Source organism: Sceloporus occidentalis, unplaced genomic scaffold (genome assembly GCF_023333645.1).
Source record: "Sceloporus occidentalis isolate IW3139 unplaced genomic scaffold, rSceOcc1.0.p SCAF_6, whole genome shotgun sequence".
In the NCBI taxonomy this organism is placed as follows: domain Eukaryota; kingdom Metazoa; phylum Chordata; class Lepidosauria; order Squamata; family Phrynosomatidae; genus Sceloporus; species Sceloporus occidentalis.
Genome location: NW_028316986.1, coordinates 62,591,805 through 62,607,927, shown reverse-complemented (window position 1 = coordinate 62,607,927; position 16,123 = coordinate 62,591,805). Strand labels below are relative to the sequence as shown.

Below are 16,123 nucleotides of genomic sequence, written 5' to 3'. Positions count from 1 at the left end.
ACAATCCTAGCTAACTCCAATAAGGAAGACTAATAAATCTGAGTGTAATTAGTTTATGAGGGGCACCCCACTGCAAAACACCTAATGACTTCACCCAGAAATTTCATATAGAATTAAATTGCATTGAATATAAGATAGAAGCCTGCAGCACTCCATAACTTAATAACCATGGAACTGGAATCCATGAGTGCCACTCTCTGGAAGTGATCCTGTTGATAGGAGAAGAACTGCTGTAACTTCGACAAAGCAGGATAACAAGATACCATGTTCAGTGGTATCAAAATGTGCTGACTGACCCAGGAGGCTCACCAGGGCAGCACTCTTCTGTTTTCCCCCAAGATTAAGTTATCAGTTAGAGTAACCAATGCCATTTGATACCATAACCTGAAACCAGATTGAAATGATTTCATTCATGCTGTTGAAAGCAGACGTTGTCTTGATTTAATCCGAAGAAGATCAGTGATTTAATGGAAAACAACACAGATCTTCTTTCCCTACTTACAGAGTGGAGAGGTATAGAGTAAAATGATGTGTCATCTTTAATTTCCTCTAATTGTCTCAGGAATTTAGCAAACAATATTCCTAAAATGCAAGGCTTGTGCAATTGTTAATATTTTAACAATAGTTTACATCTTGTCTTCAATGCATTAAGAAATTTACACCTGAGAGACAGGATGAGATCTGTGGCTTGTCGCATTAAGAGCAATGCATTCATTCTAATTCTGACGGCAAAGGACATATAGCTATCAAAGTATCATTTGTGTAGTTTCATTGTGCCAGATGCCTCTTTGCATTAGGAATGGCTAAGGATGACAGCAGGGCACAGCCTAACATACAGAAGCTTCTGTGGTGGTGTTTTATGCCAAGTATTTGAGTGCTTAAGCAGTGATACTCAAACGTTTTACCCCTGGGGCCTCCTTTACATTTACATACAGAAATTACATACCTCCCCACACACACTTGACATAGTATGAATAAAAAAGATGTTGTTTATTTAGTGTGCATATTTTCATTCACACAGTTATGTATATTCATATTTTAACATTTTAATAAGGAAATAACATTGTTTAAATTAGAACAGTTTTATTTAAGTACATTCAAAACGTAATTCGTGTACATGTTACACAAAAAAAATGTTTAGGAAAAGAGAGGGAGTAGGGGGGGGGATTAAAGCCTCCAAGTCTCATATCCTCCTTGAACGACTCTCATACCCCTCCCGGGGGTCCTTCCCCATCATTTGTTAACAGTGTGCTAGAGCATTTTCTCTCTGAGTGATTCATTCTCACAGTTGCTGGACCAGGTGCAATGTTTGTTTTTATACTTTTTGCTAATTGTTGTCATTTATTTATTTATTTGAAGTATATATACCTCGCTGTTCAGCCACAAAGGCTCTCAGACCAGCTAACAAATGGTTAGACAGTTCCCTGCCATGAAGCTTACAATCTAAAAAGGCATGACACAAAAGGAAAAGGGAATGGCAGTGGGGAAGAGGTTCAAGTCCAGCAGTTCTTCATTCCCTCTGAGGCCTGTATTATGGCAGGTGGACAGGAAGGAGGATCCTTCTTCTTATTTTGGCTAGGCATGACTGAGTTGGCCTGCCCCTCTCTCCCTCTGAAATTGAATGATGACAGGTGGACAGGAAAGAAGACTACTTTGTTAGAAATTCCCTTCCAATACTTCCTGCAGCTCTTTGGTTGTGTCTCATCAAGAATGAAGAGTCTACATTAGACATTAGTGCTCTAGCAAATGAAGAAACTTCAAAGAACTGAATATTCTGTGGCAAATTTTGACAACAGACCTGTTTTTGCCATGCAATCAAAAGATGTTTTGTTGCAAATCAAGTTGTGACTCAAAGCATTTGCCCTATAAGCCCAGTTAATGCTACCAAAGTCCCAAAGCTCACAGTCTTGATATACCTATTTTTATCCTCAAATGCTCTTAGTTAACATTGAAGATGGTTTTATTTTGCTGTGGGATAGTCCTTGAATAAACTGTAGAGGCCCTACCATTAGGCAAAGTGTGATGGTCACCTCAGGAACAGAAAATTGTAATATTCCACCACCAAGGAGGCCCTCGCCATTACTATCTTGACTCCCTCTATCCCTCAGCTTTCTACCACTCCGATACTACCACTCCAGTACCCTGACTCACTTGTTGTCCTGATCACAAAACTAGTTATATGCTTCCTATACGTCTTTGCCACTGTTGCCCACTTGCCCTTCCTTCTTTATGTAAAGAGATGGAAGCCACTTAAAGCATCCATTACATCAGGGTCAGGCTGTGACATTTTCACGCACCAGACAGGGACGTAGCCAAGGGGGAGATCTTGGGGTCCAGACCCCCCCTTCCATTAGAAAAATGAATGGCGTGTGCTGCTGCGCCGCTGCACCCAAGCCCCATTATAATGGTGGCACTTAGTCTGGACCCCCCCCCCCCCTTCCTAAAATCCTGGCTACGTCTCTGCACCAGAGAAATGAAGAGACATGATGGGGGAAGTGAAGTGGTGGAGAGATCATATATGAAGATGATTGTGGCAGTACTCCCACCTCAGATGGAAGGAAAACTTGGGTCAGCACTTTGAACATGACATACAGAGAGAAAAAAAGTTGCATCAAATTGTTCTGATAATTGTCCACTGTATGTAACTTTTTTTGTAAAGAAAAGAATGAAATTAACTGTTTTGAAGTGTTGAATATGACGTAAGTCTGCATCTTCTTTTCTCAGACACTGAGAAGTGGCTCAGGAGTTATGCGAGTTTTAGGCTTGGTCCTTGCCTTTGGAAATTACATGAATGGAGGAAACAGGACAAGAGGACAGGCAGATGGGTTTGGGTTAGACATACTGCCCAAACTGAAAGATGTCAAGAGCAGTGTAAGTTTAGCTTTCTTTCTTCTTCTTCTTCTTCAGTTACTGCAAAATTTTGCATTGTATTCCATAGCTTACCCCATGTTTATCTTATTAATTAAATGAAAGTTTGAACACATCTGTTACATATATATTACTTAAAGCATGTTTTCATACTCAGAGATAACCAACTGCTGCTTCAGAGGCTCCAGCCTCAGGAGTTTAGAATCAGCAATATGTTTTTGTACAAAGAGTTCTTTAATTTGATGTTTAAAAATTGTATTGTTTTGCTTTGCTCCTTTGCTTGTATTGCATTTAGATACTTTTTCCTCTTCCTTTACAAATGCAAATGACCCCATCAATTTATATTTTAAAATATTAAAGTCTGAGAAATTCAGGTGCTCTTTTCCACAAGAGAAAAAAAATCATACACATATATGAACAAGACCAGAAGTCATTCTCTTTAGATAACAAATAATAATGGTAGTATACAAAGCTGGACTTCTGGTGGTGAATCAGTGACTCTCAATAAAAATGAAGGAAAGTAATCACCTCTATGGATCCACTCAGAAACAGATCTATATCAGACTATTATGAGGCCTCTGGTCCTATAATCACTGCTTATGAGACCCTGAATACCAATACCTTGCTGTAACTTTTAGGCCAAAAATAGAGCCTTTTCTGCTTCTTGTGTAGAGAGAGCAGAAATTTTCTGTTTTGTATTGGGTCCCTGTTCAAAAGTAATGTCCAACATACATTTGTTAGACAGAGCCAAGAATGGGAAGGGCCAATGCAGTTTCCACCTTCTACGAAATATAGGCTTTAAGCACTCAAGAGGAATTATTTATGGCATCATCTGATATGATGACTATTACATGTAAGCCAAAATCATACTGGGATGCTGTACTATACTAACATTCCATCATATTAACAGTTATCCCTTTTCTGCACTTGTGTGGTGTAGAAAAGACCTGATGAGATTCAAAATCTACTAGAATTTTTGTTCACTCTCAGTTATTACATCTTTGTATGTGTGGCATTCATTCAGCTGCACACATGAAGGCAAAGTTGTTGCCCATTTCCTCAGTCCTTCTTTAGTACGCAACTTTAGCTATTATTCTCTCATCAGAGCAGAGTTATACTGCCCTCTTTCTCTTTTAAATATCCTTTACTTTCCAGCTTAATGATTCATTGAATGAATAAAACTAAAAACAGGAACAACTCTAGCTAATATCAGATATATGGATGTATATAAACATCATACTTTAATTTTGCTTCTACACAGGACAACAGCAGAAGTCTTCTGTCATACATTGTCTCCTATTATTTGCGAAATTTTGATGAGGTAAGAATATAAAGTTCACTATTTTATTAGTTTTATTAATTGGAAAGGTTTCTTTCTGTCATTTAAAATGATTCCCTCATCTGGATTAAATCCAGCATTCTGCTAGCAGATGTGTGCTAGAGCAGTGGGACTTTCCACTTTCTCCTTCCTCCAAAAGTCCCACTGTGATATCTGAAAATATGCCCCAGAGGGTTTTCCAAGCCACCAGAGCAGTTTTTGAAGGTACACAAGCAACCATGACGGAGGAGAGGGGACCCCATTAACAGAATAACACCACGGGATTCAACCAATTTAAGCAATAGCTTAGTGGGGGGTTTTTTGCTTGCAATTTTTTTTATTCCTTGACTGTATTAGTAATGCATCGAATACAATATAATTTTGCTAATATTGAGATACTTGCCTCTAAATTAATGCATGAAATGACACTGAATATATTACCTCTCCAAAATGACTCAATGGTGAACATTCATGTTGCTTTAATGCTGTTACCTTAGCTTAGTAATACTGTAACATTGCTATATCACCAAAAATATCAATATATCATCCAACTGTAAGGGTACAAATGTAGTATAAAATTCAGCAAATGAGAAGTCACCAAAAATACAAAAATTCATAAGCAGAAGATCATTAAGGTATGTAAAACTCATAAAGAATATTTTATAAGCCTGCGAGTTTTTTTAAGAGTTTGCTGAAAGGAATATAGAATGGGTGCTAGGCAACAGTCTCTGAAGGGACTTTGTGCTAGAAAGGCCTCCCCTGGTAGCTACCCATTAGACATCACTTGGCAAAGACATGGCAAAGGCTTACCAAAGATTACCTCAGTGTCTGGGTGGGAATAAATGACCCTTCATGTTGCCTGGCATCAAGCTGTTGGATACTTTAAGGGTAGAAACCAGAATTTGTACCTGAAAATTGACTGAAAGCCACTCAAGATGACAGAAGTCAGATGTGAATAAATCATTCAGTCATATTTGACAATCTTGACAACCTATTTTTGTCTAATCAAAATTCTCAGAGTATTTTCAGAGATAGTGCTTTATATAAAACATAAAAAAAAATACTACCAAAATGAATAGCTGTAGCAAGGTTATTTGTGTCCTCATAAAATTGTAATTGGCTTATTAGCCTCAGCTGGTAAAAAATACTGGAAACTACATAAATGTTTTGCAGCAATGTTGGATGAATAGGTACCCCACAATTTTGATTTTAAACTTTTCTGGGGTGATGCACCTTTTTTGAGAGGAGGCTGAATGTAAGTCAGTTGTACAAATAATCCATCCAAGCACAGTATCTGTATCTTGGCTGGACAGAATCTCATTGTATTTGGCTTCATACAGTCCTGGCTTGGCTCTATTGGATTTGATAAAAGTAAGAGTAGACGTTGGGTGTCCTCAGTATGTTGGTGACACCTCACCCCCAAGTCATATAGGAATGACTTCACATGGCAGTTTCATGAAGCTAATAAATAATATAGGTATGGAATGTAAGTCTGCGCGACCACAAAGCATAACTTCCAAAGAATTGAGCAGTTCTCACACTCACTTATTGGAATTGGCCATCCAAGTAGGAAGAGAACCCCACAGCAGGACCCCCAGTGCCAAACTGCACTTGAAAGGTCTATGATAGTAAAAAAACATCATGGTTTCCCTTTCCCCCCCAGAGGTCAGTGAATATGACAACCAAAACTAATCCTAGTTGTGAAACAGAGGAAGCCCTAGCTGAAATATATCTGGAAGTCTATTAACCACAACTAGTAGTATCCTCAGACACAACTGTGTTGTGAATCTGATACAATAAAACATGAAAGAAAGAAGAAATACCTTATTCTCCTGGGAGGCCTATATGTGTCGTACTAGAACAAACATTCCATGTCATATTTGTTCATCAGTCAGTTGCATCCAGATGTTGTTAGACTGCTACTTCCAGCAATCATCATAATTTACCATGAGTAGGAGTGGTTGGAGTTGCAGTCCAACAGTGTTTGGAGGGTCACCCCTTGTTCTCCGTTGTTATACATAACTGTACAGACATAAACCTGGGTTATGACACTAGTGACCATGTTTAGTTGAGACGCAGATATTGGGTTCAATTTTTAGTGCAACAAGATAATATTTCCTGACCTCAGTTGGAAGCATACAGCTATCTCCCTCATCTGAAGACTTCAGCCACATAACTATAATTTTTTTTTTTTTTTTTTTTGCCATTTTGAATGTAATTCAAAGGTTGTCTCTTCTTTTCCATCAACACGTTGTAAGCCACTGGTGATTTCATGGCTAATTTGCCTGTATTATTATACCTCTATGCATAGTAAAATGTTGTTGTAGAGAAGCAATAGCAATAGCAAGTACAGTTCTATACCACTTATCAGTGCACTTAAGCACTCACTAAATAGTTTACAATATGTAAGCTAATTGCCCCGAACAAGCTGTACCATTATATTGTTCTGATATTGCATTTGACTTAATGACTCATTGAGTAGGCTATTTAGTTTTTAATCTCAGTTTCTTTTAACATATTGCACATGTTTATTTTATGCTTTGCCAGGATGCTGGAAAAGAGCAATGCATCTTTCCTCTTCCAGAACCACAAGACCTTTTTCAAGCTTCTCAGTTAAAATTTGAAGAGTTTCAGAAGGATCTCCGGAAACTTAAAAAAGACTTGCGAGGTATGGAGCTTTTCAATATTCACTGTTACCTTCATTTGAGATGCACCCAGAGAAATGTCTCCTGGCTGGTTCCAGCATTTACTAGCAGCTCTAAATGTATGATATCCAGTAAGTGGAATGTTATGTCATAGACATAAATAGGAAATAATGAGTTACATGAAACATCCAAAACTGGGGAGATTATCACATGGGGAAAAGGAGGGGAATGAAGTGGATCACTCTTGTTCTTATTGCATGGTTGTGCAAAAATTATCATACAACATCTCTCTTATTGTGTCATTATCCCATTCTTATGACATCCTTATATCACAATCACACAAAGATTATCACACAATGTCATGATTATCCTGTCCTCCCATCAGTGAAGTGAGATGGCCCCGTCAGTTTGTATTAATGGAAACTCCCATTAATATGAAGTGACAGAGCCATTCCACTTCACCGATGGGAGAAGGATGGGATAAGCACAACATGATAAGGACAGGAGTGCTCCACGTCACTCCCTCTTTTCCCCCATGTGATAATCTCCTGGGTGATTATAGAACAACTTTGCAAAGAGGAGACAGTTGTACTTTACACAGTAAACTGCATAAAAACCTCATATTCGAGACTTCTAAAATATAGTATATGGGATTTGTCTTGAGCAACAGAGTGGGATGAAGGGGAACAATTCTTAGGAATTTGATATGTGCCATGTTGTAGGGAAATAATTCTTCTCTAAGTGATATCATGACCATAGAATCATAGAATCTTAGAGTTGGAAGGAAGCACAAGGGCCATCTAGCCCAACTCAGTGTCCAACTCTGTGCCCAGAAGCACCCTCTGAACCATCATCCAACCTCTGTTTAAAGACCTCCAAATATGGGTAGGTTGTTCGGTAGGATCAAGTCCAAGATAGCTGATCCCTTTGTTGCTTTTTCTGCCTTTTGTACAATGAAATAAATTGTACAAAAAATAATTAAGGAATTTGGACCTTACAGTCTTCGCAGAGTGTGACTTCTAACAAATATTAGAGCGTGTGAAGTCTCCCATTACTACTACATTCTTCCTTTTTAATATTTAGTAATTTCCTAGGAACGCATCATCCAAAGCTTCAGTCTGGCTGAGAGGCTATAGTAGATATCCACAATGACATCACTGTTATTTCTCTCCCCTTTAATTTTTATTGAAAAGCTATCAACCTCTTTCCCTTGCTGTACAACATGGATTTACTTACAGGTGTACACATCCTTGATATATAATGCTACTCCTCTTCCATTCCTTTTTGTCTATTTCTTTGGAATAGAATATCCCCTTTTATTACTACATTCCAGTCATGAGAGTCATGTCAGTAGGCTTCAGTGATGCCTATTAAATCATATTTGCCTTGTTGTGTCAAGAGTTCAAATTCATCTTGGTTATTTCCCATGCTCTGTGCCTTAGTGTAGAGAGAGAGCTCTAAGACCCTGGGTCATTGTTCCAATCTGATTCCTTTTTTTCTGCCTACCATTGGGCTCCTACAGTATTGACTCAGTTTTCTCTGTATCATTAAGGCCATTGTCCTCAGTACTTATTGTCCCCTTGTTCTCTAAAATACCATGTCCTTCCCTCATGTTTAAAGGCCTCCTGACCACCTTTGTGAAACTCCTAGCAAATACATTCTTTACAACTGCTATAAAGTGTAGCCTATGTCCTGCCAGTGGTCCTTCTTCAAGAATGCATAGACCATGGTGCAAAAAGCCAAATATTTCTCAATGGCACCATCCATGGAGTCAGTTGTTCACTTCTTGTACTTTCCTCACTCCATCTGGGCTACATCCTTCAACAGGAAGGAGTGATGAAATAACAACCTTGTCCTGAGATTTTTTAGCTTCCTCCCTAGTACCTAATAGTCCCTTGCAATGTGTTGAAGGTGATATCTTGCAGTACCACTTATTTTAACATGGAACAAAGGTGGAATAGTCAGTCTCTATTTTTAGTCGGTCTCTCTTTTCATTCTCTCTATTACATCATGTATCTTTGCACCTGTGAGACAGCAAACCTCGCAAGATATCTTATCAGACCCACACATCACTGCTTCTGTTCCTATCAGCAGGGAATAATAATAATAATAATAATAATAATAATAGCTTTATTTATATACCGCTTTTCCAACATGATCAAAGCGGTTCACATCATATCACATCATATCAAATATATTACAAGTACAAAAAGAATAAAACAATTGTTAAAAACATCATATAAACAATCTTAAATATCTTAATCGCAGCCCAGACATCTAAGGTAACTTCTGTGGGGGGATATTTTTCTTTAAAAAGAGTCAGGAGGGTATGCTAAACGGAAGAGATGAGTTTTCAAGAGTTTCTTAAACACATCCAACATGGGACTAAGTCAAATCTCTTCTGGAAGTTTGTTCCAACATTTCGCAATTACCGCTGAAAACATTCTTTGGTGAGTTGTTTCCAGTCTCACCTTGGGGTACTCAAGTGTATACTTCACCGATGTTCTGAGAGTGCAAGGCGGATTGTGTAGGGAGAGGCGTTTCCTCAAGTAACTCGGGCTCAAGCCATATAGGGCTTTATAGGTAATGACCAACACTTTGTTTTGAGCCCGGAAGCTAATTGGCAGCCAGTGGAGAGATTTTAAAACAGGTATTATATGGTCTGACCTTGAAGTTCCGGCGACCAATCTGGCTGCAGCATTTTGGACTAATTGAAGCTTCCGAACCTGGTACAAAGGTAGCCCCATGTAGAGCGCATTGCAGAAATCTAAGTGAGAGGTTACCAGTGCATGTACAATTGTTTCAAGGTCCTTTTGGTCCAGACAGGGACGCAGTTGGCGTATCAGCCGAAGCTGATACCAAGCACTCTTGGCCATTGCATCCACTTGAGATAACTGCAGAGATGAATCCAAGAATACTCCCAAACGGCAAACTTTGTCCTTTAGGGGAAGTGTGACCCCGTCCAGGACTGGATGGCAAATTTCCCTGTCCAGACTTGGGGTGCCTATCACTAGTACCTCTGTTTTCTCCGGATTCAGCCTGAGTTTGTTTTTCCTCATCCAGCCCATTACTGACTCCAGGCAGGCATCCAGAGGAGAGGTGCCATCCTTAGTCACTGTAACAGTCGGAGACATGGAGAGATAGATCTGGGTGTCATCAGCGTACTGATAACACTGTGCTCCATGGTTCCGGATGATCTCTCCCAGCAGCTTCATGTAAATGTTAAACAGCATGGGGGACAGAATGGCGCCTTGAGGGATGCCAGATGTCAGCTCTCTTCTACGAGAGCAACTGTCCCCCAGCCTCACCATCTGGAACCTTCCCGAGAGGTAGGATCGGAGCCACTGGAGCGCAGTGCCGCCGATACCTAACTCTCTCAGGCGTTCCAGAAGGATACCATGGTCGATGGTATTGAAAGCCGCTGAGATGTCCAAGAGCACCAGCAGGGTAACACTTCCCCTGCCGATGCCCAGACAGAGATCATTGACTAAGGCGACCATGGCAGTCTCAACTCCATATCATGCCTGGAAGCCAGTTTGAAATGGATCCAGATAATCAGTTTCATCCAAGACAGCTTGGAGTTGGAAGGCAACCACTCTCTCAATCACCTTGCCCAAAAATGGTAAAAGGGAGACCGGTCTGTAGTTGCTCATCTGCAAGGGATCTAGGGAGGGTTTCTTCAAAAGTGGTTTTACTATAGCCTGTTTTAAGACGGATGGAAATACTCCCTCCCGAAGGGATGTATTAATTATGAGCTGTAATGAAGATGTTATTATATCCCCTCCCTGGACGGTCAACCAGGATGGGCAAGGGTCAAGAGAGCAGGTCGTCCTTCTCACACAACCAAGGAGCTTCTCCACTTCATCGGTACTCACAAACTCAAAACGATCCAGTATAACCTTGTTTCCAGAGTCACTGGACACCTCTTCTCGCGATTCTATCAAAGGGCCAGCGTCAAGATCAGCCCTTATCTGAGAGATTTTATCAGCAAAAAAGTCATTGAAAGCGTCGCAGCAGGCTGTAGTTGGTTCTAATAAAGGGTTCAGGGTGGCTGGCAGTTGTGTTAGTTCCCTAACCACCCTGAACAGCTCTGCTGGACGAGACTTTGCTGATGCAATCCGTGCAGCACAGAATGAATTCTTTGCCGCATCGATTGCCACTGGAATGTCTTGTCAGATATGCGCTGATGTTTTCACCAGTAGCGCTCTAGTCGTTGCGCTGCCCGCTTCATCTGGTGTAGATCTTTAGTGTACCAGGGTCTTCTATTTGAAGCGGGCTGGCAAGGACGCTCGGGAACGATACTGTCTATTGCCCCGGTAAGGTTCTTATCCCAGTAATTAACCAGGGTTTCGACAGGGTCGCCATCGTTCCCAAACATAGAACCCTCTAGGGCTTCTTGGAACCTTTTGGGTTCCATCAGCCTTTGAGGGCGGACCATTCTGATAGGTCCTCCACCCCCAAGGGTTTTTTGGATTGTGGCCTTCAGTCCTACCTCGACCAGAAAATGGTCTGTCCATGACAAGGGGGAGATCACACTTACTTCCGCCCACGGATGTTCTCGGTCTGTACTGAAAACCACATTGAGTGCATTACCAGCACAATGTGTTGGACCCGAGACCATACGCGCTCAAGCCGTGGGGCGCGCACGGGGCAGAAGGGGTGGCACATCCCATTCAATTGAATGGGCACACGCGCCTGTTGCGCCCCGCCGCGCCGCTGTGCACAAGCCCCATTGTTTCCAATGGGGCTTGAGCATAGGTGGAAATCGCCTTACGCGGAGGGATCCGGAACGGATCCCCGCATAAGGTGAGGACCCACTGTATATGGAAAATGACAATACAATAGTGCTACATGATTACTAAGTATTACTTCTATGGCTCATCATGTTGTAGTTGAAAAGTAAGTTTAGCATCTTGGCTGAATATTGAAATCTTTGATATTGGCCCTTCCCTAATATACCATTTCTGCCCTTTTCTTAGCCTTTTAAATATCTGAACATTGCAGTAATTTTTTTCGCTCCATCCCCCTGAAGATGGTGCATGTCCATTCTCTTTACTGCAACCATGCTGATGGATCTAATGATCCTCATGGTATTCTGAAACATTCCTGCCTTTTTCTTTATGTCATTTGGGATCAGACTGAAAACACATTTAAAATTTTCAGAAGATATTTAAGAATGTATTTTAAACAAATCTTGTATAATAATCATCAAGAGATTATCAAACTGTGTCCATCCACCAGAAAACTGGACGCTGCTGGACAGAATAGGTTCCTCCTGTGCCATGTGTTCCATATAATGGTTTGGAGTTTTGAAAGATGCTCCCTCCCTCCCAACCAACTTGAAGTATGTGAAGAGAAGAAATGGAAGACACGTTGTACAAGTAAAAATCCTCTGATGAGATGTTAGCTATCATTCGCTGAGGTTATATGTGTTAAAGAACAGATTCTGATATATTTTTTGATATTCATAGCAGATACATAATGCCTGATCGTATTCATTTTTTTGTGTAAAAAGCTGAATTGTGACATTGACATCTTACAAAAATAAAGTACATTGCACTGGCATTAAAAAAAAATGACACCAGTACTGATAATAGTGGGAAGACTGCAATGCCCAGAGCAGAGAAAAGTTTTCATCCCATTTTGTGTTGCAACTTTCTGTGAAACACTGTAATACTTCCTCAGTAACCAACCTATTTACATGCTAAGAACAGAAGCCAACATGAAGCCAGTCCAGTGTCCTTCCCATGGTTTTAATTATAGTATAATAATCATAATAAAATAATTACAATATAATGAATTTTCAAGCCAATAAAGACAATTTTACAGCCCCCTCCCCAATGTATTAAATGCAATAGCAGTGTTTGTGATAGTCCTGAGTCACTGTGACAGTTATACAATATGTGATGTCATGGTTCAACTTGAAAGGGAAAGCAATTGGAAAAAAAAAGAAAAAATAGTCTCTTCTTACATAAAAAAAAAAATCTAAGGTCCAAAACGCACTGCAGAAATAATCCAGTTTGAGACCACTTTAACTACCCTGGCTCAGTGCTAGGGAATCCTGTGAATTTTAGCATATTATGGCACCAGAGCTCTCTCACAGAGAAAGCTAAATGCCTCACAAAACTACACTTCCCAGAATTCTCTAGCAGTGAGCCAGAACAATTAAAGTAGTTTCAAACTGGATTATTTCTGCAGTGTGTTTGGGATCTCAGTTTCCAAAGTTTGCTATTTCAGAATAAAATTACTGATAGCACAATTTAACTAATAATAATTTTTTACTGCTGGTTTTATAGATGAGTTTAATAATCACTTTTCCAAATGTTGATAAATGATTTAACACTCCTTATACATCATTTTAAAATTAAATTTATACCCTTTTAACCCCAAAAGGCATTCAAGGCTCTCAGTAAACCTTCCTTAGATTCTCAATGCAAATTTACTGTACATGATTATTGGTCTCCAATTCTGTTTCTGCAGTCACCACACTAAAACAGAAAACAGAGAGAGGACAGCTATTGGGGAAGACTGTGAACACATATTGGTTTCAAGTGTAGTATTCCTGCATAACATATAAAAGCTTGTATTAGGATTTAGAGACACTTAGGGAACATTCTTTGAGACTAAATTCAAATCCACCCTGTCATTAATTTCTAAATGAAATTTTCTGTCAAATAAAACTAAGAAGCATTTGTTACTTTCATGAGAATTTTCTACCTATAATTAATTAATTAATTAATTAATTAATTAAACAAACTATTTATATCTTATTCTATATCACAAGATCTCAGGGTGGTGTGCAAGTGAAGCAATATAAACAGTTAAAAGAATTAAAAAATATTAGAATAATTTAAATGAACTAAAACATATTAAACATTTTAACAGGTATTATGACATTTGAGACATTAAAACAATTTAAAACCATAAACAAGCCTTTTGAAACAAATCAGCTTGATCCAGAGGTTTCAATAATTGGAAGCCTGAGAAAGCCACATCCAAAATGTGGAGCCTCCTGATTTTAGCAACTGCTAGTATAAGTTGCTACACCGGACAGCCTAAATTCATATTGGCTGTCTGTGGGAAACCATGCAAACCTAAAAGTATTTTTATAATTCAAAGTATTTTTATGGTGCATAATCAGGATGTTAAGCTTGGGTGCACATGTGCTTAAAAGGGAATTCATTGTTGATGTTCCTTAAAGGGAAGGATTGTTTGCATGTGTGTACACAAGCACACACATGCAGAGAGAGAGGGAGACCATGTTCCTCTTCTTATTTATTTATTATTTTTTCTGTATTTAGTGACGGCAGTTGCCTTCCAACTCCAAGTTGTCTTGGATGAAGTTGATTATCTAGACCCATTTCAAACTGTCTTCAGGGCAGGTTATGGAGTTGAGACTGCCATGGTTGCCTTAGTTGATGATCTCCGTCTGGGCATCGACAGGGGAAGTGTGACCCTGCTGGTGCTCTTGGACATCTTAGTAGCATTTGATACCATAGACCATGATATCTTTCTGGAACACCTGAGGGAGTTAGGTGTTGGGGGCACTGTGCTCCAGTGGTTCCGTTCCCACCTCTCGAGTAGATTCCAGATGGTGATGCTGGGAGACAGCTGATCTTCTAAGAGAGAGCTGACATCTGGCGTCCCTCAAGGTGCCATTCTGTCCCCCATGCTATTTAACATTTGCATGAAACTGCTGGGAGAGATCATCCAGAGGCATGGGACATGGTGTTATCAGTACGCTGACGACACCCAAATATGTTTCTCTATGCCTCCGACTCTTGCAGTGCCTAAGGATGACATCTCTCCTCTGAATGTCTGCCTTAAGTCAGTAATGGGCTGGATGAGAGAAAGCAAACTCAGACTGAATCCAGAGAAAATGGAGGTACTAGTGATAGGATCCCTAGGTCCAGGCAAGGAAGTTTTCCAACTTGTCCTGGATGGGGTTACACTTCCCCTAAAGGACGAAGTTCACAGTTTGGGAGTACTCCTGGATCCATCTCTACCGTTGTCATCTCAAGTAGATGCGACGGCTAGGAGTGCTTGGTACCAACTTCGATTGATACGCCATCTGCGTCCTTATCTGGACCTTGAAGCAGTGGTACTTGCACAGGTAATCTCTCGTTTAGATTTCTGCAATGCGCTCTACATGGGGCTACCTTTGTATCAAGTTCGGAAGCTTCAGCTGGTTCAAAATGCAGCAGCTAGATTGGTCACCGGAGCATCTAGGTCTGACCATATAACACGAATCTTAAAATCTCTTCACTGGCTGCCAATTAGCTTCTGGGCCCAAGTTACTTGAGGGAACACCTCTCCCTACACAATCCGCTCCGCACTCTCAGAACATCTGGGAAGAAATCATTAGACTACGTAAAAAACAGGTTAACAACAACTTCCCACAGAGCATTTTCTGCCATGGCCCCCAGTTATGGAACTGTTTTCCAGATGAGATCCGCCTATGACCACCTTAGATGCCTTCAAGAAAGCACTTAAGATTGATCTCTTCCGGTGAGCCTATCCATCAAACCTATTGTAAAATATCTCAGCTCTGTTAGTACTTCATGTTTTTATGAAGAGTTAATTAATTGTATTGTATCGATAACAATGCTATTGTTTTATTGTATGTAGCTGATATGTTTTTACTGTTGAAATATTTTGATTGCTGTAATCCCACCTCGATATGCAGGGAGAGGTGGGAAATAGAAATAAAATTTGTTGTTGTTGTTGTTGTTGTTGTTGTTATTATTACACACTAGCGTTTGCTAATGTCGAGGGGTGAGAAAAGTGTCACAGATATGAAATGTAAAAAAACAACAATGATCCAGTCGTTAAAGCAAACACCACTATAACATTTCGCTGTTCATTTTGCTCAGCTGCCACCAATTTCTCCTTCCTTCATTTTAAAGCATTATGTGGTTGACCATTAATCTGTTATGTACCAGACATGCTAATAAACAGAGAACCCGAGACAGCTAAGGATTTTATTAATATATCTACTGGTTTGGCTCCATCAGTTGCCCCTCGATTTCACAGCTCTCCAGGATTCAGTTTAGCCTTTCTCAGTTCAGTGACATATAGTTTGTTAAGCAACCTGATCCGCTTTTGATCTCTTTTGACTGTCAGCAGACCTCCTTGATGCAGTCATGTCAAGTTCTAACTTTCAGTAACTTTGTCATTCTACACTCCAAATGTTAGCACTTGCTGCAAGCCTTTAAAGCAATTTTCCCTCTTAAAGAGTATCCGGCAGATAGATTCATGGAAACAGTACACAAAGATTTAAGTTTAAATGCTT

General features: G+C 39.9%; 1 protein-coding gene across 1 annotated transcript in view; it reads left to right on the top strand.

Moving 5' to 3' along the window:
- FMN2 (formin 2) overlaps positions 1-16,123 on the top strand; it is a 231,538-nt gene that overhangs the window by 158,799 nt on the left and 56,616 nt on the right. Inside the window, exons 11-13 of the mRNA XM_089529847.1 lie at positions 2,725-2,871; positions 4,130-4,189; positions 6,734-6,854. Coding sequence (XP_089385973.1) covers positions 2,725-2,871; positions 4,130-4,189; positions 6,734-6,854 — 328 coding nt within the window. The remainder of the gene's footprint in view (positions 1-2,724; positions 2,872-4,129; positions 4,190-6,733; positions 6,855-16,123) is intronic.